The sequence below is a fragment of the Mus caroli genome, unplaced genomic scaffold (genome assembly GCF_978045245.1).
Source record: "Mus caroli unplaced genomic scaffold, Mus_caroli_1 scaffold_16, whole genome shotgun sequence".
Lineage (NCBI taxonomy): Eukaryota > Metazoa > Chordata > Mammalia > Rodentia > Muridae > Mus > Mus caroli.
Genome location: NW_028227271.1, coordinates 25,384,929 through 25,403,904, shown reverse-complemented (window position 1 = coordinate 25,403,904; position 18,976 = coordinate 25,384,929). Strand labels below are relative to the sequence as shown.

The 18,976-nt window shown below is 54.2% G+C and overlaps 1 protein-coding gene across 2 annotated transcripts in view; it reads right to left on the bottom strand.

The window, feature by feature from the left end:
• Card10 (caspase recruitment domain family member 10) overlaps positions 1 to 17,478 on the bottom strand; it is a 28,104-nt gene extending 10,626 nt beyond the window's left edge. For both annotated transcript variants that reach the window (XM_021183688.3, XM_085831585.1), the window contains exons 1-12: positions 17,325 to 17,478; positions 16,851 to 17,102; positions 16,108 to 16,245; positions 13,440 to 13,765; positions 9,524 to 9,715; positions 7,992 to 8,147; positions 7,029 to 7,154; positions 5,193 to 5,384; positions 3,731 to 3,856; positions 2,627 to 2,742; positions 1,725 to 1,753; positions 1,235 to 1,358 (exon numbers count right to left, since the gene is read on the bottom strand). In XM_021183688.3, coding sequence (XP_021039347.1) covers positions 1,235 to 1,358; positions 1,725 to 1,753; positions 2,627 to 2,742; positions 3,731 to 3,856; positions 5,193 to 5,384; positions 7,029 to 7,154; positions 7,992 to 8,147; positions 9,524 to 9,715; positions 13,440 to 13,765; positions 16,108 to 16,245; positions 16,851 to 17,102; positions 17,325 to 17,454 — 1,907 coding nt within the window. In that variant the 5' untranslated portion in view covers positions 17,455 to 17,478. The remainder of the gene's footprint in view (positions 1 to 1,234; positions 1,359 to 1,724; positions 1,754 to 2,626; positions 2,743 to 3,730; positions 3,857 to 5,192; positions 5,385 to 7,028; positions 7,155 to 7,991; positions 8,148 to 9,523; positions 9,716 to 13,439; positions 13,766 to 16,107; positions 16,246 to 16,850; positions 17,103 to 17,324) is intronic.
• Positions 17,479 to 18,976: the final 1,498 nt, after the last annotated feature.

The following is an 18,976-nucleotide window of genomic DNA, read 5'->3' as shown; positions in this document are numbered from 1 at the left end:
CAGAGCAGGCAGGAAGGGAGGCACCTCCGCCCCTTCCCCCATAAGCATGTCCTGCACAGGCCTGAGACAATGTCACACTGGGCCCACTGCCTACACTGGGATTGCAACAGAAGCAGGGGGTGGGAGTGGGTGGGTGGGGTGCTGGACGCCTGGCCAAGCCGTCTCTAGGAGGCAGGAGGCCTCTAGTCCTGCTCTGCCCTGATCTGTTTAGCTTGAAATCCCCCTACCCCTAACCCCACCTCACACAGGCTGGCATTCAGTGCTTCCTAAGGCTTTCCTAAAACCCAAGTGTGGTCCGGTCCCTGAAGATGGTCCTAGTACTTTTCAGCCATGCGGTCTCAAGCAAATTCATTAAGAACTCTGAGCTTCGGTTCTGTAGTTTATGAAACAAGGACAATCAAAACAACACTTTGTCCCAGGAGTGAGGCAGCTGCCTTGGCACTGAATGACAGCAAGACATTCCCAGGCATCCAATTCACACAAGCCAAAATCCACATGTCCGTGCCTTAGTCATGGGCCCACGGGGACTCATCTGGCCTGAACTCATCCCTTCCATCTCCCCTTCTCCCCTTCTCACTGGCTCTTCCCTGGCCAACCTTTCCTGTCTTTCCAAAGCAACTCTGAGTTCAAAGGTCTTGTGGCCTGAGAGGGCGGGGCAGGGTTTGTGTGTGGGGAGTGGGGGGTAAGGAGTGTCCTTCCCTCATGGACCAAGTGGGTCATTTTCAAGGCATCCTGCCAATGTTTTATAACTTCTGGTTTGGGTTTGTAGCCACAACAGCTACAGGGGCTCCCGTGGTGGCCCTGGCCATTGTTAAGTGGTTCAGCGGCTTGGCTGAATCCTGCCCACCAAGAGCTCAGGGCAGAGAGGAGTAGCTAGAAAGACATTGGAATGAGGGTGGCATGAGCGACACGGTCTGTACCTGTCAGGGCTAGATGCTCTATTCACATGAACCAGAAATGTCCAGACACCCACATGCAAAAGAGATCATGGTTGCCTTTAGCCGGTGAGGAAACAGAGGCCGAGGGACCAGACAGCAGCCCAGACAGCAGCTGGGGCTCAGTAGAGACAACAGGAACAGGATCTGAATCCTGGGGCTGCCGCTGTCTGAAAACTGTACTGTTCGTGGATGCCTGGAGCAGCGGCGTGGCCTGCTGCCTCCCAGCTGAGACCTGGACCTTCTGCAGCTCCGTGGGACACTCAAACCCTTCTCTACCATCCTGGAGAATTGCATACCTATTGAGGAAGTCCAGGCCACAGCCCCGAGCCAGGAGGCCTTCCGGCTTTCCCAAAGGCCACACACTGTCAGACGAGGATGATGAAGAGAGGCCGGGGGACCATGGTTTAAGGGTCACACTCCCTGGGGAGGAAGAGGGAAGTCAGAAGTTTGGACAACAGAGACAGCAGAAGGCAACAAAAGGGGGTTTGGCAGGCTAGTGGCCCCGGGAGCACAGAGCTGGGATGGGCGGCAGGGTGAGGCTCCAGTTTCCTAGAGAAGGAAGAGGTAGGCAGGAAGAGAAGGGCCCCACGTGGCACGCCCAGGAGCAGGTGTAAAAGCTGGACCCTATTTCTCAGAAGTCTCCCGTACAGCTTCCAGGACTGGTCACGGGGCACAGACAAGCCATGGGGGAAGGAGCACAGGCCAGAAGAGCAGGCACACAGGATCTAGGCCAGTGGCAAGGAACTCCCCAAAGTGACGCCCTCCCTGGGGGGCCCTGGGAATTACCTGTGATATCCGACATGCTGCTAAAAGACCTGAACAGAGAGGAGACAGGGGTAGCAAATGAGACCCGTGACATTTTGCCCCACCTCGTATCTCAGTGCCCCAGCAAACCACCAGGACCCAGGCCAGGGGGCACCTAGGCCACCCAGCCCCCTAAAAGCCCAAAGCAAGGAGTTCTTGCTTTGATCCACAGCTGAATTATCCTTCAATGCTGCCTTCCTTACTGTGTATGTACCCTGCCATTACCCGCCCCTGCCACCTTGGGTTCTTGGCTCCTACCTGTACTTTCTGAACTAGCCCAGCCTCCTCACATCCACCCCTGTGAGTGCAGGTCACTTCACAGCAAGCCTGTGGTCACCACAGCCTACCCCCAGCCCAGCCTCCCATCAGGAGGCCACTTAGAGGGGAAGACAGTGATGGGAAGGACCAGGAGACAGGAAATCCCATATCCTGCTCTAGCCATTACGGATGTGGCTGGGTTTTCTGACCTGCCTGCTGCTGCTGCTGCTGCTGCTGCTGCTGCTGCTGCTGCTGCTGCTGCTGCTGCTGCAAGCTGAGGCCTGGCTTTCTTGCTTTGCGTACCCTGCACATGGAATCCTCTCTATTCCCTAACCTGAGCCAACTCAGTTTCTAAGGTTAAGAATCTGAGATCTCAGGCTGCCTGTAATGAATTGCCCACCAGAGCACTGGGCTGCAGCTGAGCCCATTCTGCTATTTGGCTTTAACCTGACCCAACCTGGTTCCTTTTTGAACTTCACTGTTTCTAGGACTCTGACAGACTCGGGGCAGTCCAGTGAGGGGACTGCTAGTTCTGCCTGACTCTGGTAGCTGAACTCCGGGAATGTGTCCATCAGGACCCAGCCACCCTACCTCATGGGGAGCTCCTGCTACCTCCAGCAAGTTACCTCTTAGGGGGCTCCGGGTCTTCCTCACGCTGCCGGCGGAGTATGGAACCAGCACTGGGTGGGAAAGGCAGGATAGAGAGCCGGTTGATCTCCTTCTCGCTGTCTGTGGCTTCCTCCTGCAAGCCCGGCATAAGTCCTGGTCATCTCCAGCCCCCACCATCCCAGCCCTCAGCTCTCAGACAAGACCTGGGGCCCAGGACAAAGGAAAGGTAGACAAGACTACAGTGTATGAGGGCTCCCCATGCCTGCGAGTGCTGGGAGAGGCTTAACCAGTAAAGAGCCTGCTGGGCAAGCAGGGGATTCTGAGTTGGCTCTCCAGCGTGCGCGCACGCACACACACAAACACACACACACACACACACACACACACACACACACACACACACACACGCGCATGCACACATACACATATATACATACATACACATACACACAGAGACACACACACACACAAACACACACTCACGTACACCTACACACAGAGACACACACATACAGACACACACACACACACAGGCATGGTGGCACACACTTGTAATCCCAGTGACGTGGAGCATGGCCTAATCAGAGAGCTTCAGGTCCCAGGGAGGGAGTGTCTCCAAAAATGACAAAGTAAAGGCCGAAGAGATCGCTCAATGGTCAAGAGCCTGTGTTGCTCTTAGAAGATAAAGCCCCCATTCCTGGCATCAGACACCCACAACTACCTCTAATTCTAGCTCCAAGGGGACCAGACATCTCTGGATTCTGAGGCTATTCGTACTCACATGCACAAACCACACACAGATATGCACACACACGTATAATTAAAGATAAAAATAATCAAATCTCTTAAAGGAAAAACTAGGTGAATGGCTCCTGAAAAAAAAATGATACCCATGGCTGACCTCTGGTCTCCACATGCATACACACGTGTACTTACACACACATGAACATGCAGAAACACCTGCACATACAAGCACACAAATGGGAAAAAGGCTCTCTGCCTCCCTGGGCCTTGCTGTGCGTGTCTGTGACATGCAATGGCTGGCAAAGTGGACACACTGTGTGTGGGGACAACATAGGGAAGTCCCAGCTTCCCCGTGATTGGGGTAGGTGACATCTTACCGAGGTATGGGGCTCAGATCCCCCGACTTCTCCTGTAGCTTCTGGGCCTCCCAGGGGCGATGGGAACTCGCTGAGGCTCCAGGTGCTGCTGAGGTTGGAGCACAGGGAGTGGGAGGAGGCACAGGCCTGCCAGAGGATGAGGGGAGGGAGTGGGTGAGCAGGGCCGAGCCCAGGCTGGCCTGTCCAGACTGCGCACCTGCCACGCGTGCCAGGCACAGGGAAAATACAGACACGGGATGCCAGATCTGAACTTTCATAGAGCCCATGCCACAAAACGGGGTAAGACTACAAGCCAGCTGAGGAACAAAATCATCCCAAACGTGAGGGCAGCAGAAGAAATGTGACCTGAACACAGAGCACAACAGAGGCCACACCCTGCCTGGCATATCGTTCCAGGCAAAGTGGGATTTGAGCTGCAGACTCAGGATATAGAGGTTCAAGGTTGGGAAGAATAATCTAGGCAGATGCATATGCAAAAGTCATGAGGCAGGACAGAGCCTAGGATTTGCAACACTAAGACCCCCACAGAACCAAGCTAAGTGGGTGGGAGAAGCCACACCTCCTGGGCCTAGGGAGCAGAACTGGTCAGTCTTTACCTCAGAGCAAAAGCCACCAAGGTTCTGACACATAAGAGATCATATACGTATTCCTCCTCTTCTTCTTCCTCCCCTTCCTCCCCTTCTTCCCCTTCTTCCTCCTCCTCCTCTTCCTCCTCCTCCTCCTCCTCCTCCAGGCTCACAAGCTCATCACAAATGACCAAAAACAGGAAACAGCAGAGCTCTAGGCAGAGTCCGAGGACCACTGCCTGATCTCCCAGGGGTCCAGGCCCTGTGCCAGTACCACCTGACTGTGTGACCTCCAGCAGACCTCTGGCCCTCTCTGGGCCCCCACACTCTGAAAGGACTGGAACAGCTATTCTCTTGTGGGACTTCAAGACCCATGGTAGCCTAGCCTAGCCCTGCCTGAGAGTCCTGCTCATGCGTCCTCCGGCATCCAGCCTTGCCAAGTGTTTACAGTCAGCTCAAACTATCCTGGGTGCCCAGAGCAGTCGCAGAAACCCAAAGCCAGCCCACAACCTCTCAGCTGCAACCTATTGTTTTTTTTTTTTTTTTTTTTTTTTTGGTTTTTCGAGACAGGGTTTCTCTGTGTAGCCCTGGCTGTCCTGGCACTCACTTTGTAGACCAGGCTGGCCTCGAACTCAGAAATCCGCCTGCCTCTGCCTCCCGAGTGCTGGGATTAAAGGCGTGCGCCACCACGCCCGGCTGCAACCTATTGTTAATGTCAACCACGGTCCCACCCAGCCGAGGTCCCCACTCAGGCCTCATACATTCCCAGCCCTGGCCTAGAGCTCACTCACCACAGAGGCCCAGCCTTAAGCCAGCATATATTTTTCCCCATGAAGCAAGGTTCCCCAAGTCCAAAGCACCCCAGTCCCAGAGCATATACTTCTGGCCCCACTCACCTTGAGACAGGAACCCCCCTGTGTCCGCTGCAGCTGTGCCTCCAGCATGGCCTTGGTCCCCTCCAGGCTGGTGACTGTGGTGAGTAGCTCATCGCGCTCCGCCTCCAGCCCCCGCACCTGCTTGCGGTACTGGTCCTTCTCAATGAGGCTCTGAGAATACTGCAGCTGGATCCGGTCTCGGCTCTGGATTGCCTGGAGAGAACAGGGGAGTCACGCTGCCTCAGTAGGCTGGATAGAACAAGACCGGTGCTGTCTGTTGCCTGAGGGACACTTCCTTTATGTGGGGGGGGGGGGAGCTATGTTTAGTGTCAGCTCGTTTTGTCTATACACAGACAGGCTAAGGCAGCAGTTCTCAACCTGTGGGTCTCTATCTCCAAAAAATATTTCCATTATGATTCATAACAGTAGCAAAAATTAGAGTTATGATGTAGCAAAGAAAATAATTGTATGACTTGAGGGCGTGGGGGTCACACAACATAAGGAACTGCATTAAAGGGTCACAGCCTTAGCAAGGTAGAGAACCACTGGACTAAGAGGATGACGGATCACTGGTCTTACTGGAACCAAAACCCACCACCACCAAAGGTACAGGCGCCTCTGGCTGGGAAGGCCAGGGTCCAGGTACACCACACCCCTAAACTTAAGACGCTTTTTCCAGCTGGGTGGTAGTGAAGCATGCCTTTAAAACCCAGCACTTGGGAGGCAGGGGCAGGCAGATCTCTGAATTTAGGGCCTGCCTGGTCTACAGAGCAATTTCCAGGACAGCTAGGGCTGCACAGAGAAACCCTGTCTCAAACAACAACAACAACGATACTTTCAAGAGATCCACTGTGAAGCTAACTTTACTCACAGCACTTGGGTCCCTACAGGTGCCAGGAGTCTAACCCAGCCCAGTGCAGCCAATGCTCTTTCCTCTCATGAAGTCCCTGAGAGCCAAGCCCAGGCCAGGACTTGCCCACGCTGCTCCTGAGGGAGCCAGGATAAAAACCCTGGCAGGCTGGGAAGACCCTCGTGGCCCCAAAGCACCAGAATCACAATGCCAGGGGTGACCCCCAAACCTACGTTCTAACAGCTCCCAGGGCCATTCTCACACATGTGGTAACACAACCTCCAGCCCTGCCTACAGAAGGTGCCCTCCCACACAGTGGTCAGGGACATAAAGGAACTGGTCTGAAGCCTCAGCTACCCTGGAGCCTTCACAGGACACAAGCCTGTGATGCCAGGAACATAAAGCCCAAACCTTTGGGAATTTCTCCATCAGCAAATATTTGTAGGTGCCTCCTCCATGCAGAGAGCTGAGAGGCAGAAGGGTCTGGGAGGGCCTGGGAGCTCAGGGCCTAAGGAGGATCTCTCATGTGCTCCGTGGGACGAGGCTCTTGGCTGCCATCCGAGGAGCCCTGTGTGATTTACCAAGGGTCTGGACCCTGCTCCAATGCTGCCTGCCTGCCCGTGTGATCATCTACAAGGCTGACCCTCTCTGGGTCCTGTGCAATGAGAGGACTGTAGCAAAGACCCCGGGAAACTGTGAGGCCCATATTGACTGGTGGGTATCTTCTGAGGCCCATGTTTCACACTCCAGCATCCTCACAGGCTTGCCCGGGTATATGTGAAGATGCTTACCCGTCTCCCTGACCTGACAACCTCATCTCAATTCACCAGTGCACTTTTAATGTCTCTTCCTGCAATGCCAATCCTGCATCTTCCTTCTCCTCCTCCTCCTCCCCCTGCTCCTCCTCCTCTTCTTCCCCCTGCTCCTCCTCCTCCCCTGCTCCTCCTCCCCCCCAAATCAGAGCTAGAGATGGGATGAGGGACACCCCTCAACAGGCTGCAGCTCACCTGGTCCCGCTCTTTCTCAATCTCCTCCAGCTGGGCCAACACAGTGGCCATGCGGTGCTTATAGAGGTCACAGTCCTTCAGCAGCGTTCGATGTTTGAGCCGCAGATCCTCCATCTCTTGCAGGTACTGTGGGGCAGGGCAGGTAGGCCAGGCTCAGAACCCCCAAAACCCAGGAACGAGTGCCCACCTCTCCAGCGGGATACCCTCAACCACTGTCTTTGTCAAACTGAGCCTCAACTGCCTAAGTCGTAAAAAAACGGGTTTGACAGTGCCAAAGCACCCTCCACATCAACTCTGGTCTCTCATGGAGACTTCAGCCTCCAATCCCCGACCTTCTCAGCTCCTTGTAGGCACTACAGCCCTTGGCTCTGTGAATTACCTTAGAGTCTCAGGGGTACGCCCTGTGCACCCGCCTGCTATAAACACCTCTCCAGGAATGGAAACCTTGGATTGAAGATTTATGTGTTATTTACAAGTATGTGTATATGTGTGTGTTGGGGGCGGGGGATATACACACAAATGATGTCAACAGGTGACAGATAAAACAGCTAATGCTTACCAGCCCCTGGGAGCAACCTGACATGGGTGCTCAGAACGGGACTTGGGTCCGAACCCAGGACCTTTTGCTTGCTAGGCAAGCACTCTTCCACTGAGCTAAATCCCCAAACCCGATGGGTTTATTTGTTTTGGTTTGGTTTTGGTTTTGATTTAAGTTTTTTTTTTTTCCTTTTAGGGAGTCTTAGATGTGTTTACTATTGACTCTGCAAAACCTAAACAGGCCCTACTGACACACAAGGATTCATCAGTGGGGATGAAGGAGCTGAGTGCCTGCTGAAGGCACCAGTGGCCGGCTGCTGCCGGGGTAGACCCTCCATGCCTGGCAGTATCCCCTTCCTAGACCAGGACATTCAGTAGACGTTGGTGGATCAGAACGGGGCTGGGGAGACAGGCAGTGGCCCCTACCTTGTCCCGCAGCTCCTCTGCCCACTGTAGCTCGCCCTGCACAGCATGAAGCTTCTGGCACAGCTCCTGCCTGCTGTCCTGTGCCTCCCTCCAGTCATGTTCCAGTATGTCCAGTAGGATACGTTCAGAGCCTGCAGCTCCTGGCCGGCTCATCTCCTGCAGGGTAAAGTGGGAGGCCACCTCAACTCCCGGCCCTCCCACCCCACCTTCGGCACATGGAGGAAGGGGGAGACACACATCCCTCAACTCTCCAAATCAGCCAAGCGTCTACTATGCCAGGCTTGGCACTTGGACCTCATTTTCCCTGTGTGGAGAGTGGTGTGGCCCCTCCAGCTCCACTGTCCTCTGGAAGATGTGCTCTGAGCTCAGCCAGGACCCCAGTCACAAACAAAACCCTAGCCCACTCTCGTTTCTCCGGGCCCACACCAGAGCACGAATCCCCAAGACCTATCCCTAACCCTCTAACACCACGTTTCCAAGAGGCTGATCCTGAATCCAAGACCCTGTCCCTAGGCCCATGGCTAATCAAGCCACTTCAACACCACAAAGTAAGCCATGTAGTTTCCACTTTCTGTGTGGAGCAATGGCGAGTCCACACTGCCACAGACCTGAGGGAGGTCACCAAGCCGAGTCCTAGAGCCACCCGGACCTAGGTGCTGTCTCAACCACTTCAGGGTCAGAGACTCCTTCACAAATTCCAGAAAAGCCAGGTGTGCATGGCACAGGTCTACAAGGCAAGCACTCAGGAGACTGAGACAGGAGGACCAGGGGTTCAAGGCCAGCCTGGGCTATACACTGAGACTTGTCTCAAAAAAAGAAAAAAACCACAACCCTAACTCTACCAAGCATGGTGGCTCACACCTGTAACTGCAACACTCAAAAGACAGAGGCAGGAGGATTGCCACAAATCTGAAGCCAGTCTGGTCTACATAATCAGTTCGAGCTCAGGTAGGGCTAGAGTGAGCCCAGGTCAAAGCAAAACAATCACGCAACAGGAAAAAACTAGGGTTGTAGTAGCAGTCAGGGCCCAGGGTTTGATCTCTATCTAACGCCACATTTAAAAAGAGAAACTGGGAGCCGGGTGTGGTGGCACACGCCTTTAATCCCAGCACGCGGGAGGCAGAGGTAGGCGGATTTCTGAGTTCGAGGCCAGCCTGGTCTACAAAGTGAGTTCCAGGACAGCCAGGACTATAGAGAAACCCTGTCTCGAAAAACCAAAGAGAGAGAGAGAGAGAGAGAGAGAGAGAGAGAGAGAGAGAGAGAGAAAGAGAAAAACTGGGACTCTTCTTTCTAAGAAAATGCTCGCATACACTCAGAAGTGTGATTTTTATGGGGTTCAGAGACTTCTGGGGGTTGGCTACGGAGCCCAGACCAAACCCCCAGGGAGAGCAGTATGCTAAGGACTTTCCACCAAGAGCCCCCGCCACCAAGAGCACCCGCCTGCGTGGGCCAGGTCAGCCCTCAGCCTCTGGGGCAAATGTTCTCAGGCTCTGATGTCAGTAAGCAGCCGAGGCCCAGCATTAGGGTCCTACCTGCTGAAGACCTTCCTGAAGCTCCTGCAGTGAAGCCGTCAGCCTCTGGTTCTCTGCCCGAAGCTCAGAGAGAAGATCTGCGCCATCTGGCTCCCTCTCCTTCTCCTCAGCCCCGGGCGGTGGGCCCCTGGCCCTCCTCAGCAGCGCACACTCTTCCTCCAGCCGGCTAACCTTGAGCTTGAGCTGGTCCACCTGAGGCCAAAGACACGAGTCAGCCTGGATGGGACTCACTGGAAACCACTCCAAGGTGTCCCCAGGTTCCTAAGGTTTGCTCGACTCACCAGGCTGAGCGAATACAGAATAAGGAGGAGGGAAGCAGGCAGAGCCAAGGCTATCCTCCCAGCGATCGCCATGAAAAGATGCCCTGCATGCAACACACCGTTTGGCCAAAATCAATGTGACACAGGGAGTGGCTACTTGAGTATAGAAAAGGGGACAGGGCCTGGACCCAGCCCTGCCTGGACTGAGGGGTAGCCTTGGCTGTGCCTCTCTGGGTCTCCTTATCCAGACCAGAAGGAGAAAGAAGTGATAGGCCTGAGGGCCTCATCCAGCCCAGGAGCCAAGGCTTGCCCCTCCAGCCCAGCCCCCACCCACCCAGGCCTCAACCCGAACAGGAGTGGAGACCCCTTCAGGAAATTCCTCACAAAGGAACAAGATGTGGCGGCACATGCCCATAATCTCAACACTCAGGAGGCTGAAGCAGGAGGCTTGCCAAAGATTCAAGGTTAGCCTGGGCTAATATTAAACTCCAAATCAGCCTGGCCTACACAGGGAGATTCTGTCTTTAAACAAAGGAAAAACGGGAAGACAATCCTTATGGAGAGGTTTTCTCCAAAAGATTGGCTTGCGGGTTTATGCCAACACCCCCACATCCAGGCTTCACCACTATACCACAGTATTGACCACTATACTCTGACACCTTAATTGAGTCCCTCATCTCTTCACAGCCTCAGCTTTATCAGCACAAGCTCGCTCTCTCTCGCTCTCTCTCTCTCTCTCTCTCCCAGAGCTGTTACGAACTAAAGAAGACAAAGACAGGACGAAGCAGGCTATGAGGCACGACCAGTGAGACACAGCCATTGCAGGGCTTTAAAGAAAGCCCAGGGCCCTGGCCTGTCACCAACTCTGTGCAGGAAGCCAGAGCCTGGCTTGGGAGCTGGGTGGGGGTGGGCAGTTGATGATAGCAGCTTGGCCCAGGGAACGACACGCATGATCAGTTTGCTGGAGGACAGCGTTCTTGGCCAAGGATGTTTGCCAAATGCATGTGGTCTCTGGGGCAGCCGGGTTGAGGGAAGAAGAGCAACAGGTGCCGGCCATCACTGAGGTCACTGTGGTGGGAAAAGCACAATGACCTCTGGGAACATCCGCAAGAGAAACAAGGCCTGGTGTCCCACGAGTGTCCTGGTCTGGAGAGTGACGGCCAGTCCTCCAGGTCCCGGAGCCCAGAACAGCGCATGCATCCACACCCTTGTCTGAAGCTGGGTCAGCAGCTCTTCAAATTAACAGTCCACTCCTCCACCAAGACTCAGAAAGGCTTGACCCCCGCATTCCTTTTCCCTCACAAAACACGCTTTGTGACCCAGCAGAGAAAGACAGCTGGTTTCAAAGGCCAGGCTGGCCACACCCTTCGCAACAAACCACAACTGCACACCCAGGATCCTGCCTGACCCTGGGGCCGGCTGGCTTCCCCAGTGAGCTGGGAAGACAAGTCGCCAGGAAACCCGGATGCCTTTAATCCCAGCATACAAACTCCTGAGCTCCAAATTACACCGTTCACTCCTTAAATTTATGTTGCTCAGAAATAACAGCTCATTAACTTTGCACCCTATAAAACACAGTATTAAATCAGCCACCACAGACACCTGTCCACGGTGGGAGGAAACCGAGCTGTGGAGCCAGGCCCCGAGGGCTGCGCTGAGAACTCCCACCTGCAAGGCCTCTTTAAATTTTAAGCCAGGAACAGCTCCAAGAAGTGCAGGTGGGTTGGGGGGTTCTTTATTCATCTGATCTCACCCTCCACCCTCCAAACGAAAGCTCAGCCACCGAAGCAGCTGGTCCCAACTGTGAGAACCACAGGTGACAAAGGGCCCTTCCTCTGCATCTTCTCCAACCATTCCCGCAGTAGCTCCTGCCCCAATGACTGGACACACACAGGACATCTCCCAATCACACACGCACAAACCAAACTCACAAAGAGGATGCCAGCCCAGCCTGCCACAGCCTCTAGCAGCTCCACTGGGGCAGCAGTGACCGTCACACTGCTCTCCCTGAGTAGCGACCCCTTCAGACTGACAAAACTTCATGTCTGTCTCTGGGAAAAGTGGATGAGCTGAAGAAAGAAGGAAGATCCCACTGCCCCTCAGTCAGCCAGGCAGCAAAGCCCCTTCAATCTCAGGGTGCTAGGAAAGAGCTCTAGACAGCCATACTGTGCCTCAGTTTCCCCCTTCAGCAATGAGAACCGCAACCGCACCCAACCCCAGCGGGAGAGTAAAAGGTGCGTGTAGAACAAACACCTAGCGCTTATGGGGGCTACTTCACAATGTTAGGCCATCCTCACAGTGACCTGTTGTTACTTTAAGGATAAGGAAACTGGGGCACAGAGAGTGAAGCCTGACCCTATGTGACACTGCTCATCAGCAACTGAGAGCAATTGGAGTCCCCACTTAGCACCAAATTCGAAGCAGATGTTCAGACGATGGCTGTCCAATCAGCTTCCGGCTGCAAACACATCAGCTACACCTCAAGCAGGGCCAGCAGCCTCAGCAATCTGGGGTCCCCTCACCCAAAACACAGAGCCAGCCAGCATGTATAAACCCAGACGACGGTGCCCCAGAGTCCCACGAGCTGCTCAGGACCCTCAGAACCTACCCCATGACCACCAACCCAAAAGCCAGCCTTCTCAGGGAAGGGCTCTAAATACCAACGTCAGAAGCTACTGTGAACCCATTGGCACAGGAAACCTCTGAGCCAGACAGCTTCTCAGATCTTGGGACAACACACGGAGGTCAGCAGACATGGCAGAAACCCTATTTGGAGTCCCAAGAAGAGTGGAGGAGGATGAGGGAGAGACTCTATCCCTCAGTCTTTGAGGGGGCCCTCAGTCCTTGAAAGGCAACCTGGGGATCCTCTGGAGAACAAGCGGGACTTCACTGGCCAGAGACAGGCAGAATGGTATCCCTCAGGAGGCCTACTTGGGTACCAGGCAGGTGCAATTCACCCCAAGGCTCTGAGACCTTGATCAAGCCCTGCATCTGTACTGGGGAATGGAACCTGAGTACCGTGCATGTGCTGGTGAGGACGAGACGAGGACGCCTGTGGAACCCGCACTGGAGAACTACAATGGCTGACAGAATGCAGATGTGGAGCACAGCCTCTGCCAAGCGCTCTACCACTGACATTCCGAGCCTGGACCTCACTGAATCCCTAGAGCCCAAAGTTCTATCCTCTTGGCACAACTGACATTCAGTGCATCATAAATCTGTTGAAGGGGCTATCCTGGGCACGGGAGGAACCGTGGTAGCATCCTTGGCCTCTGCTTACTAAACGCTAATGTCACCATCCTAGTTGTGACAACCAAAACTGTTCCCAGAGCTTAGGGGTATGCCTCAGTCGGTTACAGTGCTTGCATAGCAGGCACAAAGCCCTGAGGTTCCTAGCAGTACAAGACAGCTGTAAGCCCAGCATTTGTAAGGTGGAGACACAAGGATCAGAAGTTCAGAACGGCCAGGAGCTTTGTGGGGGTGTCTCCCTGAGTAGAGAAGCAGTCATAATGTGGTGAAACCTGAACACAGGACAGTCAGGGATTGATTAGCAGTCACAACCGAGTGGATGGTAATTCTGACACATGTATTGATGATCATGTTACCATCCCCCGCACACACACACTTCTCCACCCCACCGTCTCTCCTGGGCCTACCGCCAGCTGCAGGTCTCGGCTGCGCAGCACAGCCGAATTCTTCTCCTCGCTGAGCTGAGCCAGGCGCATGGCGATCATGTAGTTCTCATCCTTGAGGCGCAGCAGCTCCAGGCTGCCAGCCTCCCAGTCCTCCCGCAGCCGCTGGCAGCGCTCCTGTGCCTGCTGCTGCTCCCGAAGCCGCTGCTCTAGCCCTGCCCGCTCCTCCTCCAGGGCCCGGCCCCGGGCCTGCAGTTGCTGCTCTCGGTGCAGTTGGCTCTTCCGAGCTTCCCGAAGCCTCCGGACCTCAGTCATCAAGAACTGAGTCAGGCCCTCAGGACCCTCCTCATCTGCCAGGTCAGGGGAGGAAAAAAGATTCAGAAGGGTCAAATAAAATCCAGAGAGACACTGGACTACACAGGAAAAACTCAAAAACAGTAATAGCACTGGAGGAAAATTCTGGAAGGTATTTTTGCTATTGTTGGACAGGAGAAGTCTTCTCACACAAGACATAAAATCTGGGAGTTATGAGAGGAAAAGGTGGACACGTCTGTATTAAAATAAAGTTTAAAAAGTAAAGAGAGAGAGAGAGAGCTGGAGAAATGGCTCAGTGGTTAGGAGCATCGACTGCTCTTCCAAGTGGTCCTGAGTTCAATTCCCAGCAACCACGTGGTGGCTCACAACCATTTATAATAGGATCTGATGCCCTCGTCTGGTGTGTCTGAAGACAGTGACAATGTGCTCATATACATAAAACAAGTAAATCAATCTTTTTAAAAAGATTTTTTTAAAGAAGGAGTAGAAGGAGAAGGAAAGAAGAAGAAGAAGAAGAAGAAGAAGAAGAAGAAGAAGAAGAAGAAGAACAACAACAACAACAACAACAACAACAACAAGAGAAAAACAAGCTGACCCAGCCAGGCAGCAGTGGCACACACCTTCAAACCCAGCACTGAAGCAGAAGCAGGTAGATCTTTACACTTGAAGCCAACCTGCTCTACAGAGCAAGTTCCTGGGTAGCCAGGGCTTCACAGAGAAACCCTGTCTCAAAATCCAAAAGCAAAACAAAACCCTTGAAAAGTTTTATAGTAAAAGAGGTAACAATGTTAAGGGACACGCAAACAAACAAACAAACAAAAACTATAGGAAAAAAAACTATAATGGGACTCAAAACTGTAATACATAAAGAGTTCCTACAAAACACCAACAAGAAAACCAAACTAATGTTTCATCCACCAGCAATACCAGTAATACCAGTAGCCAATGTTCCTTAGCTTCCTTCTTTATACTAGATACTGTATCAACTTATTTAAACTTCGTGACACTGGACAGTAAACACACTCTACCCATCTGTTTACCTACTGCTCACTAAGTAGTAAGCTATGAACTTCATTACTTAGGAAGATACAGAGCTGGCTGGGCTGTGGTGACACACACCTTTCACCCCATCACTTGGGAGGCAGATCTCTGAGTTTGAGGCCAGCCTGGTCTATGGAGGGGATTCTAGGACAGCCAGGGATACACAGAGAAACCTTGTCTCTAAAATAACAAAACAAAACAAAAAACAGACAAAACAAACAAACAAACAAAACCCCAGAAGATGCAAACTTGAAACCTGATTTTTTTTTTTTTTTTTTGGTTTTCTGAGACAGGGTTTCTCTGTGTAGCCCTGGCTGTCCTGGAACTCACTTTGTAGACCAGGCTGGCCTCGAACTCAGAAATCCGCCTGCCTCTGCCTCCCAAGTGCTGGGATTAAAGGCTCGTGCCACCACGCCCGGCGAAACCTGATTTTTACAGAACTATCTGGCAAAAATGTTTCAAGATCAGGCTCGGGATTCATAAAGCAAAGCAGACACACAGGCTCTGCTGGGGGGAGCTCTGGTCATAAGACACTTACAGTGTATACATTCCTTGAGAGTCTCCACTTCAGAAACTGCCAGCTCAGAGGAGAACCGAGCAGAGCTGCCCCCGGGGAGGAGAGACTGACACAAAACCTGAAAGGATCTGGTTGTCCACCCTCAAGGGACTCCACCGATGAGTTACGAGACAGATTCACGACACATTAACTATGCTGTCTCTTCAAACAAGTGGAATCAGATCCCGAGTAACTGCTAGGGACAAGCAGCCTTGTCCACTGACCCAAAAAACAAAACTCACAAGGTCTAGATATGTATCAAAACTGGCTTGCTTATCACTCACTATGTAGCCTGAGCTGGCCTTAAACCTGGTCCTGCCTCTGCCTCCTGAGTGGTATTACAGGCGAGTACCACCACCCTGGACTTACATTTCTATTTATTTATTTATTTATTTATTTATTTATTTATTTATTTGGGGGAAGGAAAGCGTCTATGCATAACTTTCAGGAGTCGGTTCTCTCCTACTGTGTGGGTCCCGGGGAGTGAACTCAGGTGGCCAGGCTTGCTTCTTTATCCACTAAGCCATCTCATTTAGTCTTGAATGTTTACATGAGAAACTAGCCATACCATTCATAAAAGATGATTAGAGAGAGAAAGTCATGTTAAGCACATGGACTCTGAACTCTGGGGCCCCCTGGGTAAACTTCTGCAGTCGGTGCCTCAGTTTCTTCATCTGTCCAATGGGTATAGTGAAAACAGACACCACCATGCCCAGTGCAGTTGGGGTAAGAAAAGTCTGCTCTAGCGGCAAGGATGGGGCACCTACTGAGATTGCTCACCAAGGATCATGGAGCAGCGTTGGGCAGGTTCCTGGCCAGTGAGCAGCGTGAAGTGTTCTGGGTAGTAGAATTCCAGGGCTTCCAGGAAGGCCTCGAAGCCCCTCTTGCCCCGGCAGCGTAAAATGTCTATGAGGCGCCCTGAGGGTAAAGGTTGTGACAGGGGTCAGGATGAGGGCTTCCCCCAGTGCCCCTGCTCTCCACCCCCACAATGCTCCAGGGCCTACGTTCCCCAGATTTTTGGGCTGTGACACACACAGGGGCCTGTCCCAACACATCAGGGAGCAAAGCTCAGTCTGCCCTGGCTAGGAACACCAGACCCTCCCCAGAGCACCTGCACTGGAGCAGGTCCCCAGCAACCTCTACACACACACACACACACACACACACACACACACACACACACACACACACACTACGCATGCCCGGGGGCATCGGATGCCTGCGTTTCCCAGGCAAAATGCTCTCAATGACTTAAGTTCCCTGAGACTTTTAGTCCCACTGACAGTCCTGGTAAAAAGACGCCCAGTGGGAGAGGAGCCTCGGAGAACTGAGCCCGGATTTGAGCTCTTGAGAAAAGCTGATTCTTTAAGGGATACACAAATGGGACAGAGAGAACCAGAGAGGTCAAAGAGCACAGTAATGATCCCACAGGGGTCGCCATCGGCACCGGCAACCACATCCAGCTGTCTGCTCTGGAGCGGGCCTAGGAAGGGAGAGGAAACCCCTGGCGGCGGCGGGCTCACCAGTACGGTTAGCGCGGCACGGGAAACGGTAGGTGCTGAGCACCTCCTCCTCGTCCTGTTCGTCCAGGACGCGGCACTGGCGCAGATACGGCGTGAGCTTGGCCGGGTTCAGGGCGCGCGTCAGCCGGTGCCGGACGCCCTCGATCCGCTCCCACAGCGCGTCCTCTTCGGCCTCCGACCCCGAACCCGCCCCAGCCTCCTCGTCGGCCTCGCCCGCGTCCGCCCGGCCCTGCATGGCCGCGTCCTCCGAGCCTGCGGGTGACAAGCACGGTGGGCACGGAGCCGCGGTCACCGCACCTGGGCGTCGCCCGCGGGTCCCGGCGCTGTCGGGCTCCGTCTTCCCGGGATCCCAAGCTGCTCTGCCTGCACCTTCCCGGGTCCCCGAGAGGTCCCGCCCGCGTCTTCCCAGGCGTCCCGTCAGCGTCCTTTCACGTCCCCACGCTGCTGTCCCGCCCGTGTCCTCCTCGCACTCACCACGGGCGCTGCAGCTGCCCTGGGCTCCCGGCTCCGTGCTCTGCCGACGGCTCCGGAGGCGCGACGGGGCGGTGCCCTCGGGGTCATTGGCTCCGCCCCCAGCCCCGCGGCCGCCCGGGCCACCCAACATTGCCCGCGACCCGCTGCGCTCCGGTCGTCCTCCCGGCCGCTCTGCGGGCCAGCCGCGCCTCCCCACCCCCGCTTCCTGTTTCCCGCCGGCTCTCCGGGCCAGTCCTGGCGGGGTCCGCACGGCCCTCCCACACCTGCCCGGCCCCCGATGGGGCGGGGCCGCCACGCGCGCGCCCACACCCCGCGCGCCACCGCCAGGGCCACTGCCACAGCCGCCGCCGCTGCTCACCTTGTCCCCCACCATGAGCACAACACCAGCCTGCACCCTCTACAAGCCCGACTCCCGGTGCAGCTGGCCACCCGGAACCCTGAACGCGACAAGTGTCCGCTCCACTAGCCACACACGCCCTGCAGTCAACAGGTCACACCAACTTGGCGAGCTCTGGGCTCGGACCTCCATCATTCCCACTTCAACTCGCATGGTAGGTATATTCACTCTGCTGAAAGTCACGTAATACATGTCTGTCTTTAAGGAAATATCTGTAAAGTGTGGGACAGGACCTCAGAAGCTAGCAGAACTTTCACACGTGTCCATGTTCTGGGATAGGATAATGGCTTTACAGATGTTGAGCAGGACTTCGACCGGAGACAGACTACTCACGCGCCTCTCCCTCCCACAAACACCCTGTGCCTAGGCACTTGAAAGCCCCGGGTCAGCTGTGAATCTCTGTGTGTGTCTCAGCTTTGGATTCATTTGCATCCTGTTCCCAGCTAGGCCTCTTATCTGCCGGTGACCTGGACAATTGCCCCTCCACAGTCTCAGTGTTCCCGAACACACTGCCAAGAGCTCGCGTCTTTCACCAAGCCCAGGACAGCCTGTGTGGGCAGCAGAGGGGAGGGGTCATGGGCACCTTTCCAAGGAAGGGAATCAGTCCCTGCAAGCCTCCAGATTGACTGCACTTTCATTCCTGAGTCAAGTTGACGGCACATGGGGACCAGGATGCTTGCATTTCTAAATGGCCGTTCCTGCGGGGTGGGAGGGAGTGTGGTTAAAAGCAATTACATTTGAAAAAGCAGCGTCAAATCTCCCCTCTTCCTTGGAGACTAATACTCCCAATTACTGTAGTCACATGCTAGAAGCTCTCTCTGGGCACTGGAAAGTGCCCTCAGGGTGGCGAGAACAGGGTTAAGAGGACACAGAGGATCCGGAAAGATGTGTAGGTCCCCAAAGCCACCCATACTTTCCGAATTAGATACATCACTCACCCAAGGAAACAAGGTTGACCACAACCCCTGAACAGCCCCTGCAGTAAAGAAACTAGTTTACCTACATAACCTAGTTCCTTTCCCAGCCTTGAAGAACCACAGACTTTTGCTGACTTTGGTTTTGTTTGGAGTATCACCAGTTCACCTGCAGAAGCAACCCTGTAGAAAGGACTGAATTCTGGTGCAAACCTATCCGTTTACAAAGGAGGAAGCAGGGGCCCAGAGAGAGCAAGAACTTGCTACACACTGGATCCGCCCTGGTCCCTCTCCCCTCCCCAGGCTCGGTTCACACTAGGCTCCCTCCCAAGGATCGCCTC